General features: G+C 41.1%; 1 protein-coding gene across 5 annotated transcripts in view; it reads left to right on the top strand.

Moving 5' to 3' along the window:
* The window catches only part of PPP4R3A (protein phosphatase 4 regulatory subunit 3A), a 48,604-nt gene extending 34,237 nt beyond the window's left edge, over positions 1-14,367 (top strand). For 3 of the 5 annotated variants that reach the window (XR_016226859.1, XM_017349436.4, XM_002719598.6), the window contains exons 11-15: positions 7,699-7,868; positions 8,656-8,798; positions 9,880-10,070; positions 10,660-10,886; positions 13,509-14,367. Coding sequence is in view for 2 of the 5 variants with exons in the window: in XM_017349436.4 (XP_017204925.1) it covers positions 7,699-7,868; positions 8,656-8,798; positions 9,880-10,070; positions 10,660-10,886; positions 13,509-13,619 (842 nt within the window). In the remaining 3 variants the exon portion in view is untranslated. Of the gene's footprint in view, positions 1-6,740; positions 6,897-7,698; positions 7,869-8,655; positions 8,799-9,879; positions 10,071-10,659; positions 10,887-13,508 lie in introns of all 5 variants that reach the window. The other 2 variants (XR_016226857.1, XR_016226856.1) reach the window with 1 other exon arrangement.
* The last annotated feature ends 1,111 nt before the right edge of the window (positions 14,368-15,478 follow it).

The following is a 15,478-nucleotide window of genomic DNA, read 5'->3' as shown; positions in this document are numbered from 1 at the left end:
AACTATCATCACCTGCTGTCTCTCAGGGTCCTTCTGAACCAGAAGCTGAAATCAGGAGCAGAGATGGGACTTGAATCCAGGCCCTCCAGTACGTGATGCTGGTGTCCCAATTGGTGTTTTAGCCACCATGCTCCAATGAATTTTTCAAACATTGACTTTCTTTCTTTTTTTTTTTTTTTTTTTTAAGATTTATTTTATTTATTTGAAAGAGTTACAGAGAGAGGTAGAGAAAGAGAGGTCTTCTGTTTGCTGGTTCACTCCCCAGATGGCCGCAATGGCCAGAGCTGAGCCGATTCAAAGCCAGGAGCCAGGAGCTTCTTCTGGGTCTCCCAAGTGGGTGCAGGAGCCCAAGCACTTGGGTCATCTTCTACTGCTTTCCCAGGCCACAGCAATGAGCTGGATCAGAAGAGGAGCAGCCAGGACTAGAATCAGTGCCCATACGTGATGCCGTCACTTCAGACCAGGGCTTTAACCCACTGTGTCACAGTGCCGGCCCCACAAACATTGACTTTCATAGTGTTCTTTAGTTCCTGGTTTGTTGGAGTAAAACATATTCCTGAACTGGAAATAGGTTAATTCAGGGTAATTCTGTCCATGTAGCAGCCAGACTTAAGTTCTTAAGTAATGAGTTGCCGTCTGTAAGCTGTTCTTATTGGTAAGTTGGCCCACCGAGTTTAAGGGCACCCTGGAGGTTCAATGAGGGTGTCTGGCTGATCACTGCCATCTGATTTTAGAGGTAAGTTTGTAAGTTTGAGGTTGTGTTGTTGTTTTAAGGCACCACTCACTACCTGGAGGCCTGGACATACATGCACATTTTTGGTCTTTTTTCATTTTTGATGTTGTATTTTATTTTTTAAAAAATATTCTTAAATTATAAACAGTGTATGTAAAGATGTTTCTGTTGTTTTACTTTGTCGACATTTTATCTTTACAGTAATATTGGAAATAAGTTTTACAAATTCATTAAACTTTCTTTCATGGTGGTATTTGTCATGCTTCTTAATTTCCCAAGTTAGTTTACACACTCAGTATATACCAAAAATACGTACGGTCTGGGTGTCCTATTCTTCCAGCTTTCAGGTAATTCATTATAATTACTTTCTGCTGAATATCCAGGGTCTTTGATTTTACCTTAGTAATCTTTTTCAACAAAGGAAGCATTTATGACATTAACTCAATTTCTAAGGACAGTCAAAAAAAAATCAATATTTCTGTTGTACTTTAATGTTGGTTACGTACATGAGCCTAGCACATAGGGAAGGAAGACTTTTAACATCATATTCATTTTCCTTACATACCTATCACTGAAGAGAAACACCAAGACCAAGTTTAGAGGGAGTTCAGTTGTTCTTTATGCCAGTCTAAAAGTTGTTTTGTTCAAGTATGGGAAAGGACCTTTGGAGCAGATGGGACAGAATGGGAAAACTGAGTAAGTCGGTAAGGCTAAGCAGTTTCCTTTCAACAAGTATATTAAAAACAACTACTATTGCATTTCAAGTGTACATTTTTACACGTTTATCATTCCTGGAGTCAAGGTGAGTTTTAATAATCATGCCATTGTTATTGATCTATTTGTTGTTTCTTTAGTAAGAGAAAAAAGGTTTTTTGCAATCAGTGGCATCTTAGGTTTGATTATATATGATGCACATAAATTACTGGGAAAATTAAAATGATTAAGAACTGTACTCAGCCATCAAGGGAATCAGTTCATTAGGAATGAGTCATATGAAAATGAAAATACAACATAATCACTATACTGAAGCGTCATTGGAAGCCTAGCGGAAATAATTTATTATGAATTAATGAAGGCAGATAAGGAAAATGTCACCAAATGCATCACTTGAGTTGTGTTGTGGTCATGGAGGGTGTGACCTTGGTTGACAGTGTTGGTAAGTTGTTGAGTTAGGTGTTGGTTTGTGACAGACAGGACACATGAATCCAGTTGGAGAGAGGATACATAGCTTCATGAAAGGAAGGCCTTTCCTTTAGTTCTGTATCATTATTTTGCTTGCAGTATTAAAATATGAAAATTTTAATTGTCTAATGAAAACTCAAGAGAATCAGCACATACAGAGTTTTCCCTTCAAATGCATGAGAGTTTGGTTCCAGGACACCTGTAGATACCAAAATCTGAGGATACTTAACAAATGCTTATATAAAATGGTGTGGTATTTGAATATAACATACACACATCTTCCCATATGTAGGCATACCTCAGAGGTACTGTGGTTTGGTTTCTCCTCCAGACCACAATACAGCAAGTTGTCAGTTTCCTGGCTCCTTGGTGTGTACACAACTCAAGAAACCACTCTCTTTGCTCCCATAAGCAGCAGCTCTTCAGGCATTAAGTTTGCCATGAAATACAGTTCAGTCACACTTTCAGGCTTCAGTTCTAATTCCAGTTCTCTTCCCGTTTATGCCACTGAAATCTTGAACTCTTCAAAGTCATCAGTGAGGACTGGAATCAAACTCCTGATGCTATTTTGACTGCCCATGAATCACAAATGTGGTTTTTTGAAAATACAATTTTTTTATATATATTTTCTTTATTTATCTGAATGACAGAAATCTTATATCCACTGCTTCTGCTCTCCCAAGTGCTCACAGCAGCTGCTGTTGAACCAGGACAGAGTCAGGAGCTAGGCTAGGAGCTAGGAGGTCAATCCAGGTCTCCCGTGTAGGAAGTCATCTACTTGACTCACTGCCTGCTGTCTCCCAGGGGGCACATTAGCAGAAAACTAGGTGGGGGGTGCAGGCACCCCAAGCCACATCTTCTGTGCCACCCTGAGTAGCAGATGTATTAATGACATGCAGAGGGTGAATCCTTTCTGGAAGGTTTTCAATTTACTTTGCCTATTATCCATCAGAAGAATCATTATATATGACAGCTATAGCCTTAAAATGTATTAGAAGAACTAAAATGTAAAGTTATCCCTGATCTTTAAGCTGCATGATGCGTGTTTTGTTAGCAGGTATAAAAACATTAATCTTATACATATTCATCCAAGTTCTTGGGTGACCAGGAACTTGCTGATGAGCAGTAATATTTTGAAAGATTTTTTTTTTTTGTCCTGAGCAATAGGTCTCAGCAGTGGGCTTCAAGTATTCAGTATACTATGTTGTAAATAGATGTGCTGTCACCTAGGCTTTATTTCGGCTCCATTTAGAGCACAGGCAGAGTAGCTTCAGCATCATTCTTAAGGATCCAAGGGTGTTCCAATGGTAATTGAGAGTTGGCTTCAGCTTGAGTCACCAGCTGCATTATCCCCAATGGGAGAGTTCAGCCTGTCCTTTGAAGCCAGGCATAGACTTCTGTCTCTTTAGGACAGTCCTAGCTGGCATCCTGTTCCAGTGTCAGGCTGGTTGGTCTGCAGTGGAACACTGTTCGGTGTGGCACCTCCATCACTCAGCCTCCCTGCATCTTCTGCACCCGCACTTGCTGCTCACCTTGCTCTCGTGGGTTCTTTCCTCAGACCTCATGCACCAGCCTCTGCTAGTGTCGGACTTTTCCTCTGCAGCTTCTTTTCCTCAGTCTTTGCGGAAATGAAGGGAGTTAAGACTCGCTCTGGCTATGTTTGGGTTTAAGGTGATGTAGGGATGGTGTAGTGTTCTATCCAGACCACTAGAGCTTCCTCCCATGTGAGCAATAAGGCTGCTTTACTTTCTTGTCATTCTTGGGTTCACTGGGCAGCACTTTTTAATTTCCATCAAGAACCTTGCCTTTGCATTCTTAATTCTGCCACTGAATGCGAGAGGGCGTGGCTTTCTGGCCTTCCTGAATGAGCTTCATCTTTTCTGATTTTGATGAGGGATGTGTGGCTTCCTTTCATGTGAACACTTAGAGACCATAGAGGGTTATTATAGCCTAATTTCCTTTTTTTTTTTTTTTTTAAGATTTATTTATTTATTTGAAAGAGTTACACAGAGAGAGGTGGAGAGGCAGAGAGAGAGGACTTCCATCCGCTCGTTCACTCCCCAATGGCCACACCAGCCAGAGCTGCGCCGATCAGGAGTCAGGAGCTTCTTCTGGGTCTCCTAAGCACTTGGGCCATCTTCCATTGCTTTTCCAGTCCATAGCAGAGAGCTGGATCGGAAGTGGGGCAGCTGGGACTGGAACTGGAGCCCATATGGGATGCCGGCACTGGAGGCGGCAGCTCTACTGGCTATGCCATGGTGCTGGCCTCTATAGCCTAACTTCAGTGTCTGTCTCAGAGAATAGGGAGGCCCAGGGAGATGAAAAGAAGTGAAGATGGGAACAGCCAAAACAAATCATTTATCCGTTAAGTTCACTGTCTCATGAGTGTAGTTCCATGGCACCCCAAAACAATTAGAAAAGTAACATCCAAGATCACTAGCCGTAGATCACCTAACAGATAGAATAGTGTTTTAAGAGGTTGAAATACTCCCAATAATTACCAAAGTGTGGCACAGCTGTGAAGAGAGCGCATGGTATTTGAAACATAGCACCAGTAGTTTTGCTATTAGAGCTCCCATCCACTGGTTCACTCCCTAAATGCCCATAGTTGGCAAGGGTTCAAAGCCAGGAGCCAAGAACTCAATCCAGGTCTCCAGTGTGGGTAGCAGGAACCCAACTGCCGGAATCATCGCCTGGTGCCTCCTGAGGTGTGCATTAGCAGGAAGCTGGAATGAGGAGCCCAGGCTGGAGATTTAACCCAGGCACTTAAAAAAAAAAGATTTATTTATTTGTATGTTTGAAAGGTGGAGTACAGAAAAAGAAGGAGAGGGAGGGAGGCGCAGGGTAAGAGAGATCCTCCATCCACTGGTTCACTCCCCAAATGACTGCAGTCTCCGGGCTGGGTCAGGCCAGAGCCAGGAGCCATCTTCCACTGCTTTCCCAGGCACATTAACGGTGAGCAGGATTGGCAGTGGAGCACCCATAAGGGATGCCAACACTGGAAGCGAAGGCTTAACTACTGCACAGGCCCCAACCCACGCACTCTTGGTTTACCACTAAACCAAAAGCCTGCACCTCAGACATTATCAATACTCGGTTGGACTGCAGATGCAGAGTCTGAGGATATGAAGGGCTGACTGTAAATGACAGTTTTTATTGTGGGAAGCCAAGGATGCTGGCAGAATTTAGTTTAGTTATGTTGTATTACTGGTGACAGTTTCCATACTGAGTCAAGTTAAAGTTGATCTAAGCCATTCTCAAATGATTTCTCAGTTAGGCCTTGCTTCTCAGCATTGAAAATACAGGTATCTTTAAGAATATGCTCCAGTCCTTAGGAACAGTTGCATTAAGACTAGCTTCATGATAGTATGTAGTAGGAGTTTTTATCAAGCATTTCTGAGAATTAAATCTAGGGCAACAAGGTATTTGTGACTCTTCTGAGGAACATATAAAAGTGTTAGGTATGGTGTTATTTAAGGGAGACTTTTTGTAGAAGTATAAGAGATAGTGAGCTGTTCAGTGTAAACTTTTGGGGCACTTAGGGAGCATTTTATTCTTTTATCTGCTGCTGCTTTACTTTGTTGGATGTGAAGAAAACTTAAGCAATTATGTATATGGGACCAGCAGTCTTTCCTAAACTCAGTCAGTTACAGGTTAGAGGCTGGTTCCATCAGTCTGCTTCTTGGCATTCTCAAGATTTTTAGATCTTAGATATGTAGCCTTTAAAGGTCACCATTCTTTATTGTCTGGGTTTTTATTAAAAATAGGGAAATGTATAAAGAGAAGTTTATTGTAGACGCTTTTATTTAGTTACCATTAATTATAGGCAAAAAGTCTCATGTTGTATAAGATAAGGATGATTGAGAAAAAAAAAAAGTGACCAAATCTAAGCACAGGGGATTCCTGGCCTGTGAATGTGAGTTAGAGATGTGAGTGGAAGCAGAGTTTGCTTTACATCAAAAATCCTGTGGTTGTGCTAGTTGGGCCCACAGGTTTTCTTTGATGTCTTTTGAATAATTTGACCTCATAGAACCTGCTGGGTAATTTGTGAAAGCAGTTTTTGACTCAACAGAGAATAGTGGTTCGATATCTTTGAAGGTTCCTTTGCAAGGGTGGGTTTGAGTGTATCTTGTTCTTTAAATAAGTAAGGGCAGAGGGAAATAAGGGCCAAAATGGTCAGGTCCCTAGAGCCAGCTTCTGTCTACATGGGCACTGGTGTCACCTGCACACCCTGCTGTTAGTGAAAGCCTGTGAAGCAGTTGATTTTCACTTCTAGGAGCTGCATCCGTCCCAGAGTGGTTGCTGAGCGTATGTTGTGGTAGGACACAAGTCTCCACAAAGCCTGCAGAGTTGAAGTACCAATTCTTAAATAAAAGTAGCTCTTGCTTTAATTATTAAAACATGCCTATCAGCATGAGCTCCAAAGTATTGATTTTATTCTAACAAGTGGAACTGCCTCACTAAGTCCCGTTGTCAATTAACATTTTAAAAATAACCTGAAATCACTGTTTTGGGAAAACACCCTTGATAGGTTTTGATTTACCACATAGAAAGATGCCTCTTAATGTTTTAAACTGTCTTATTTCACCATGCTTATGTTTTTGAAAATATTCAGTAGAATAAAAAATAAAATGCAATTATTATCTATAAACTATTTTGAAACTCCCTGCCCAGAGTGTTTCTTTAGAGAGACACACTCTTAAATAAGTTGGATTGTTAAAGCAGTTTATAGTCTACTGTACCTAATTGGGCATTCACTTGTGGACCTCTTTTCTGCCAACTAAAGAAAAATTGAGCTGCTTTACTCCTCTGCCTTCCCACCCAGAAACCGTGTCAGCATGGTTGCCTGGCTACCTGCTCATGAAGGACTTGATTAATAACAAATTGGCAATTTAACGAGCCACTTCCATGATCTCCAAAGAAACCAAAATACAAACACAATATTTAATCTTGCCAACCGAAGACGATGTGACTGCATGAAGTGAGTATGCTTTTTTGAACTGTTTACAGTCCCTGGGGCATTAACTTACTGATAATTCCCTGTAGGTGAAGAGGGCTTTGTTGAAGTCTAGCTGTCAGTATATTTGGATCTTGACGAATGGTGACTTAATGCAAGTCCCCATACTTCAAGATGTAAATATACCTTTTAATCTGTAAGTTAAAGCCTGATTAATTACAGAAAGAAAAACTAGAAAAAAATTAAAAAGCATACTCGCTGCAAAACTCGTAGAGGACCACATTTTTAACAATATCCTCTAAATTTATTTCTCAACTATGGGAAGGCAAATTTTGGGTAATGCAGATTTTTGTGGGTTTATGGCCTATCTACAAACATACCCACAAATAAAGCAGTGCAAATCCATGAGTGTCCAAATGTATCAAAGATGAAATTATCCAGTGGATTGCCCTAATAGAACAGTGGTTTCCCTTCTCTTTTTAAGGTGTATGTATATAAACAATTTTTCATCTTAAGTAGTATGATAGGTTAATTCATTTGCCTTGGCTCTTCAGATGTTGGTCATTAGTAACAGGTTTATTTCCAGAATTTTTCTGGCTTTGTAAGACTTGTGTTCTGTGATGACATACAGTAATTTTAGAATACCTTTTCCTGATAACACTTTTATAATCCTTATCTTTAGGTTGACATTTCTGGAAGTGCTAACATTCCACTGTGCATGAAGAGTCCCTGATAGTTGTTTAACAGACTTTTTTTGGTTTTTGTTTGGAAATTCTAAATGATGGGAGTGTGATGTGATTTAAAACAAAGTGTCTCTGTGTTTCAGGTGCCCTTCGTTTTAAGAGAAAGATTATTGGACTAAAAGATGAGTTTTATAACCGCTACATAATGAAAAGTTTTTTGTTTGAACCAGTAGTTAAAGCATTTCTCAACAATGGATCTCGCTACAATCTGATGAACTCTGCCATAATAGAGATGTTTGAATTTATTAGAGTGGTAGGTTCTGCATTTTTAATCAGATTTTAGCTTTTAATTATTTGAGAAAATAGAATATCATTACTGATGTTTTGGTTTATTTGAGATGATATTTAAAGAGAAATTGTCAAAGAAGAAAATCAGTGTTACCAAAGACTTCTTAGAGATGGAACTCAAAATCAAATCACTCAGTATCTATGAATCCTTTCTGGGGGTGATTTGAAGACTAATGGTTAAACTGTGATGGTAATCAGACAGCTGACAGATGAACATTAGACTGGCTCTTACATGTTTCTCAAGACCAATTTCATAATAAGCTCTTCTTGATTCTTGAATATTTTAAGCTTGTAGTCCTCAAATATTGGTGTTTGAAATTATCTGCAATATGCTTTTCTTAAGATGGAGGTAAAATATATGATAAAACCTTGCCATTTTAGCCATATTTAAGTTCAGTTCCACTGACATTAACATTGTTGTACAACCCTCACCACCACCCATCTACAGAACTTTTTGAGGCCTGCCTGTAAAATTCACAAGCCTGGGTTCTATCCCATGCATATGGGATCAGAATCACCTGGGGAGGGCCCGGGCATTGACTTAGAGAAGGCCTGCAGACAGTCAAGACCACTGATGTAGGCAGTTTCTGTTACTCCCGTTTGTGCTGTTTGATTATTGCTAAGATTCTGTAATAATTCTGTGGGGTTGAATTATGTGTTTTTATGTATAGTGAATTATGTGTAGTGAATTTATAATTTACTACAATTAAGTCATCTTGCTAAAATGGCATTTTTCTATTATAATTCTGTAGGAAGATATAAAATCATTAACTGCTCATGTAATTGAAAATTACTGGAAAGCACTGGAAGATGTAGATTATGTACAGACATTTAAAGGATTAAAACTGAGATTTGAACAACAACGAGAAAGGCAAGATAACCCCAAACTTGACAGGTGAGTTGCCTGTATATTTGAACTTATTTTTCAGCAGCAAGTGTTGTGATAGTTCCTTTGTGTTTATATTATGCAAGGATTTGGCTTTGCGGAGATTTAACACCAGTTTTTAGTGTTAAATTTAAAAACTAATCTGTAGCAGTACAATTTTGATAATGTGAAGTTTAGTTCCATTAGTAATAGGACTATACAGGGGTATGTTTTAATTGTGTATTTGGTATTAGTAAAAGTCTGTTTATCCCTGTTCATCTATTAAGACTATATCTAAATTTTAGGACAGTACTTGAAAACTATTTTTCCTTTTTTTGTTTTAAAGACTTTATTTATTTGAGAGGTAGAGTTACAGACAGTGAGAAGGAGAGACAGAAAGGTCTCCCTTCCATTGTTTCACTCCCCAAATGGCTGCAACAGCCAGAGCTGTGCCTATCTGAAGCCAGGAGCCAGGCGCTTCTTCCTGATCCCCCATGTGGGTGCAGGGGCCCAAGGACTTGGGCCATCCTCCACTGCTTTCCCAGGCCGTAGCAGAGAGCTGGATTGGAAGAGGAGGAGCAGCCGGGACTAGCACCAGCACCCATATGGGATGCTGGTGCTGCAGGTGGAGGATTCACCTACTGCGCCACGGTGCCAGCCCTTTAAGACTTTTTTTTAAAAAAACTTTTTTTAAAAACTGTTAGAATAGGCTGGCGCCACGGCTCACTAGGCTAATCCTCTGCCTAGCGGCGCAGGCACACCGGGTTCTAGTCCCGGTCGGGGCGCCGGATTCTGTCCCGGTTGCCCCTCTTCCAGGCCAGCCCTCTGCTGTGGCCAGGGAGTGCAGTGGAGGATGGCCCAGGTGCTTGGGCCCTGCACCCCATGGGAGACCAGGAAAAGCACCTGGCTCCTGGCTCCTGCCATCGGATCAGCGCAGTGTGCCGGCCGCAGCGCGCCGGCCACAGCGGCCATTGGAGGGTGAACCAACGGCAAAAGGAAGACCTTTCTCTCTGTCTCTCTCTCTCACTGTCCACTCTGCCTGTCAAAAAAAAAAAAAAAAAAAACTGTTAGAATAGCAGTCTGCTTATCTGACTTTCCTCTTTACTTGCAGTATGCGTTCCATTTTGAGGAATCACAGATACCGAAGAGATGCTAGAACTCTAGAGGATGAGGAGGAGATGTGGTTTAACACCGATGAAGATGACATGGAGGATGGAGAAGCTGTAGTGTCTCCCTCTGACAAGACAAAAAATGATGATGATATTATGGATCCAATAAGTAAATTCATGGAAAGAAAAAAATGTATGTTGAGAAAAAGGGCAAGGGAACCTAAAGGCTGGTCTCACTCTAGGCTTTCCTCATTGGGGTTTCTTGCTTGGTTAATTTCTTGACAAAATGATCAATATCTATTTTGTGTGATGGCATAGATTTTAAAGACCCTAAAGTCACATGATTTGATTGAATTATTGCTCAGCTTTGAAGTTACACACTCAATTCTTCTGAGTGCAAAATGGAGGAATGGGTAGGAATGTTGAATATGATACTGAAGTTTCCATGGGTAATGGTATTTAGAATTTTTGATAACAGTTTATGCATAAATTGAATCTCAGTTTTTATCCCCACGGGAGTAAGCTGATTAGTGGTGTTTCAGCATTGCGTCATTTGGGGACTGAAGGCTGAGTGGGGTGACAGCTGACGGCGGTGTTCTTTCCTAGTAAAGGAAAGTGGGGTGACAGCTGACGGCGGTGTTCTTTCTTAGTAAAGGAAAGTGGGGTGACGGCTGACGGCGGTGTTCTTTCTTAGTAAAGGAAAGTGGGGTGACGGCTGACGGCGGTGTTCTTTCCTAGTAAAGGAAAGTGGGGTGACAGCTGACGGCGGTGTTCTTTCCTAGTGAAAGAGAGTGAAGAAAAGGATGTGCTCCTGAAGACCAGTCTTCCTGGACGGCAGAGTCCAAGTTTCAAGCTTTCGCTGTCCAGTGGGACAAAGACCAACCTCACCAGCCAGTCATCTGCGGCAAGTCTGCCTGGGTCTCCGGGGTCACCTGGGTCCCCAGGATCTCCAGGCTCTCCTGGATCCGTCCCTAAGAATACATCTCAGACGGCAGCTATCACTACAAAGGTACAGTGTGCCTCCCGTGGGCTCCTAACGTGAACTTCCTCAGGAGCAAGTGTGTCTTCTGGAACTGATGCAGCATTTGTGGCCAGAAGATACATCCACTGACTGCCACATGGGGCTTATCTGAAAGTTGAGAAATTTCTGAAACTTTTTTCAGTCAACATTGCAAAAGTCTGAATATTTTGCCTGCTAGATCTATAGGTTCAAATATGTTTTTGATAATGGTCATAGAAATTTTTGAGTTTTTGGTTACTTTACTTAATTTTTTTCCCAACTAATACTTTGTAAGGAAAGAGAATATAATGACTGTATTACTGTAACTTTATTTTGACAAGGAAGGTTTATTTAAAAAACTAGCTAAAAACTAACACTTCATATAAGAAACAAATTTTTTTTAAATATTTTATTTATTTATTTGAAAGAGACAGAGAGAGGAGAGAGAGAGAAAGAGAGAGGTCTTCCATCCACTGGTTCACTCCCCAGTTGGCTGAAACAGCCGGAGCTGTGCCAATCCAAAGCCAGGAGCTGCTTCTGGTATCCCACGTGGGTGCAGGGGCCCAAGGACTTGGGCCATCTTCTGCTGCTTTCTCAGGCCATAGCAGAGAGCTGAATCAGAAGTGGAGCAGCTGGGTCTCAAACTGGTGCCCATATGGGATGCCGGTGCTTCAGGCCAGGGTGTTAAACTGCTGCGCCACAGCACTGGCCCTGGAACAAAATTTTAATACCGTGGCCAGCATCCTGGCATAGCTGGTAAAGCCTCCTTCTGCCTACAACACCGGCATCCCATTTGGCTGCCAGTTCAGGTGCCAACAGCACCACTTGCGATCCAGCTCCTTACTAATGCGTCTGGAATAGTCGCAGAGGATGTTCCAAGTCTTTGCACCTACGTGGGAGACCTGGAACCTGGTTCCTGGTTTCAGCCTGGCCCAGCCCTGGCTGTTTTGTCCATTCGAGTAGTAAAGGATGGAAGACCTCTCTCTCTTTAAGTCTGTCTCTCACTCTGTAACTACCTTTCCAATAAATAAAAATAAAATCTTTGGGGACCGGCTCTGTGACATAGCGGGTAAAGCCACCGCTTACAATGCCGGCATCCTATATGGGCGCCGGTTCGAGTCCTGGCAGCTCCACTTCCAATCCAGCTCTCTGCTATGGCCTGAGAAAGCAGTAGAGGATGGCCCAAGTCCTTGGCCCCTGGGGCTGCACCTGAGTGGGAGACCCAGAAGAAGTTCCTGGCTCCTGGCTTTGGATTGGAGCAGCTCCAGCTGTTGTGGCCATTTGGGGAGTGAACCAGCAGATGGAAGACTCACTCACTCACTCACTCTCTCTTTCTTTCTCCCCCTCCCCCTTCTTCCTTCCCTCTCTCCCTCTCCTCCCTCCCTCCCTCCCTCCCTCCCTCTCTCCCTCTCTCCCTCTCTCCCTCTCTCCCTCTCCCTTCCTCTTTCCTTCTCTCTCTCTCCCTCCTCCTCTCTCCTGCTCTCTGTGTGTAACTCTGACTTTCAAATAGCTAAACAAATCTTTAAAACTAAAATCTTTGAAAAAAAATTTTAATGCCAAAAATGTAGAAAAGACCATCTCAGAGTAAACCTAGTTCTTTTGGCTGCCTTATGCTGCCTTTTATTTATTTTTTGTTTTGAACTACAAAATATGTTATTTATTGGACTGCAGTTTTAGGAATTAATCTAAACCAGGAACAAAACACTTATCAGCAGTTTCTCTTCCTCCATGAGCAGGAGGACCCCTAAGGGCTAGAAAGCGGATCTGAGTCTGGCTGAGGGCAAACAGTGAATGTTCCAGGGCCGTCCACACACAGCGAGCTCCAGCAGTGTTCTGGAGGAGCAAGGCTCCACAAAGCCCGCATGAAATAATGAGAAAGAGACAAAATACAATTTCTTCTTCTGTCTTCTTACTTTTTTGAAAGGCAGAGAGGCAAAGCAAGATTTCTTGTCCCTTAGGAATTCATTCCCAAAATGTTTGTATCAGCTGCGTATGGGCCACGCACACCCAGGGTGGGAGTCCAGCACTCAATCCAGGTCTCCCACATGGGTGGCAAGAACCAAGCACTGAGCCTTCACCTGCTGCCTCCCAGGCTGTGCGTGAGCAGGAAGCTGGAGTCAGGAATGGAGGTGGCCTTGACTCCAGGCGTGCCAGTAGCAGGGGATGCAGGCTTTTGCAGGCACCCAAGCAGCAAATTAGGCATTATGCCCAACACCCTCCCCACTTGCCTGGTTTCTATTATAGGCTGTCTGCCCTCATTGCTGGAGATGTGTTTGCTTTTAGCTTGATAGGATTTTAGGCTTTATGGCTTTTAAAAAATATCTAAAGGCACTGTTAAGTTCTGAAAGATTTGGAATTTAGTAGTGATTCTCTGTGAAACGTGACCATCTGAGTAATTTGCTAGGATTCTAAACTACTTAAATTTTTGAGAGAAAATTTTTTGTTTTAATTATAGGTAACTTAAAATATTTACCTAACTTAAAAAGTATGCATTTATTATGGGAAATTGAGAAAATTTTGAAAATAATGTAACAAATTTTTGTTTCATGGTCCCACCAGCTATAAATAACCACAATTTGTATGTGGATAAATTCAGCACAGATAGTTTAAAATGTTTTGTTTTCTGAACAGGGAGGACTTGTGGGTCTGGTAGATTATCCTGATGATGATGAAGATGATGATGAGGATGAAGACAAGGAAGACACGCTACCATTGTCAAAGAAAGCGAAATTTGAGTCATAATCAGCAACTGCCTCTGATCGGCACCTGTTGAAAAAACTGGTTCTCCAGCCCTCCCCCCTACGAAATCCACGACAAAGTGCAGCGGTCTGTTGTGAATGACTGACTTGAATCAGCCTCGCACACTTGACTTCTGCTCATCAAGTGCCAATACAATGGAGCAGCAGGAGGAGGGGACATCAACACATTTAGGAGAAAGACTTGAAGCCTTTGAGCTCTCCAGCTTGGACCACACATTGCCCTTTTCTCAGGGAAGGAAATGGAAACAAAAAGCCAACAGGGCAGGGGTTTTGTAAGTGGAACTCTGGATTGACTGGTCAGTTGCTACAATCAGAATACGCTTTCTTGGACCATGTTTAAGACTCAGAAGAATGGGCTTTTCTGCCATGATTCTTCACGAGTTAAGAATGCCAGCAGTTTCTTTGTATAAAGAGACCTGCCTTTAAAATCACACATTCTGAACATTTTAGTCAAGCTACAACAGGTTTGGAAAACCTCTGTGGGGGAGGGGTGAATATAACGTTTCCTCTTTTTTATCTGTTCCCTTTGCCCTTCAAACTGCAGATTTTTTTTTTAAGTGGGGATTTGTCCCTACTTGATTAAAGATTGAGTGGAATTCTAGATGTGGTCATTTGTGTCATAATTTTTTTTGTTTCATTTTGTTTTTGATTTTTCCTCCCTCCCTGAGTGTATGCTTAGTTGTTGAGTATATATATTTGGGACCATTAAAACCTTTTTTGATGTAATATAACCTAACGTTGTGCTGGTACCTGTTTTACCATGTGTAATTTTTGTTCTACATCACAGTTCTTAATTTGTTTAGAGTTTTATGAAAGATGGTATAGTTTTTATTGACAAAAGCAAAGTAATCTTACAACTATGTGCATACAAAAGCAATACTATTTTGTGACTAAATATTTTATATTAAAATTTACATCAGCAGCTGTCTTGAGAATTCAGGGAAATAGAGTGGAATTTAAAACTTCAGTTTTGTTAAATCTAGAAACATGAAATTAGCATTCCAAAGAGATTCTGAAATTTCGTATCTTGGGAAAATGACGGTACATTAAATCAAAATTGAGGATGAATGATTTAAACATAACATTTGACTTTTGAATAATAAAAAGAAAAGTAAAGAGTAAGAGAAATGGTATTAGTTGTATGTTTTCTTTTTTTTACTTCCTTTAAACTGCTCCCTTTGGAATACCAGTTTGAGTTGTAAAGTGGTGGCTCCTAAATAAACAGCTGGCCAGAGGAGCAACGAAATAACTTAGGAAGACAACTTGATACAGTTATGGAGAGAGTTTTATTGTTGGCCAATAACTTTTTTTTTAACAGCAAAAACTTTGGGTTCATAATTATAAGAACTTAAGTGTAATTATAAGAACTTAAGTGTATTTCACTAGAGTGTGGAGCTACTTCAGAGTTGCAAATAAGCTACTAATAATTAACTTGTAATAGAGAAAATAGGATCTAAGTCGATGAAATTATATCTCCCTTTGTTACAAGCTCCCATGTCAACTGAACTTTGTGCCTTAAATGTTATTTAAACACGTTTCTGACTGATTCTTGAAATAGTTATTCATATTTGTCTTGGTATTCTGAGGGTTCTTGGAGCAAGGGAAGAAGTCTCACTGGCTTTGAAAAATTGTGGTTCAGTCTGTCAAAAAATAGATGTTTGGTCTTCCACAGGTAAGAGATGCCTTTTTGTTGATGGACTGCTGTGTTCCCTTAATCATTAGTGGTCATGGTTACTGGAACAGAACTTGACACAAGTATTGCTATAATAAGAGAAATGAAGCCTAAAATAGCTTGTCATCTCAGGAATAATGTTAGCAAGAAATTGCTAGAAATACAACCTT

Source organism: Oryctolagus cuniculus, chromosome 20 (assembly GCF_051225735.1).
Source record: "Oryctolagus cuniculus isolate XC-2025 breed Fujian yellow rabbit chromosome 20, ASM5122573v1, whole genome shotgun sequence".
Classification (NCBI taxonomy): domain Eukaryota; kingdom Metazoa; phylum Chordata; class Mammalia; order Lagomorpha; family Leporidae; genus Oryctolagus; species Oryctolagus cuniculus.
Note: the sequence above shows the minus strand (reverse complement) of the source record. Positions and strands in the feature narration are given on the sequence as shown.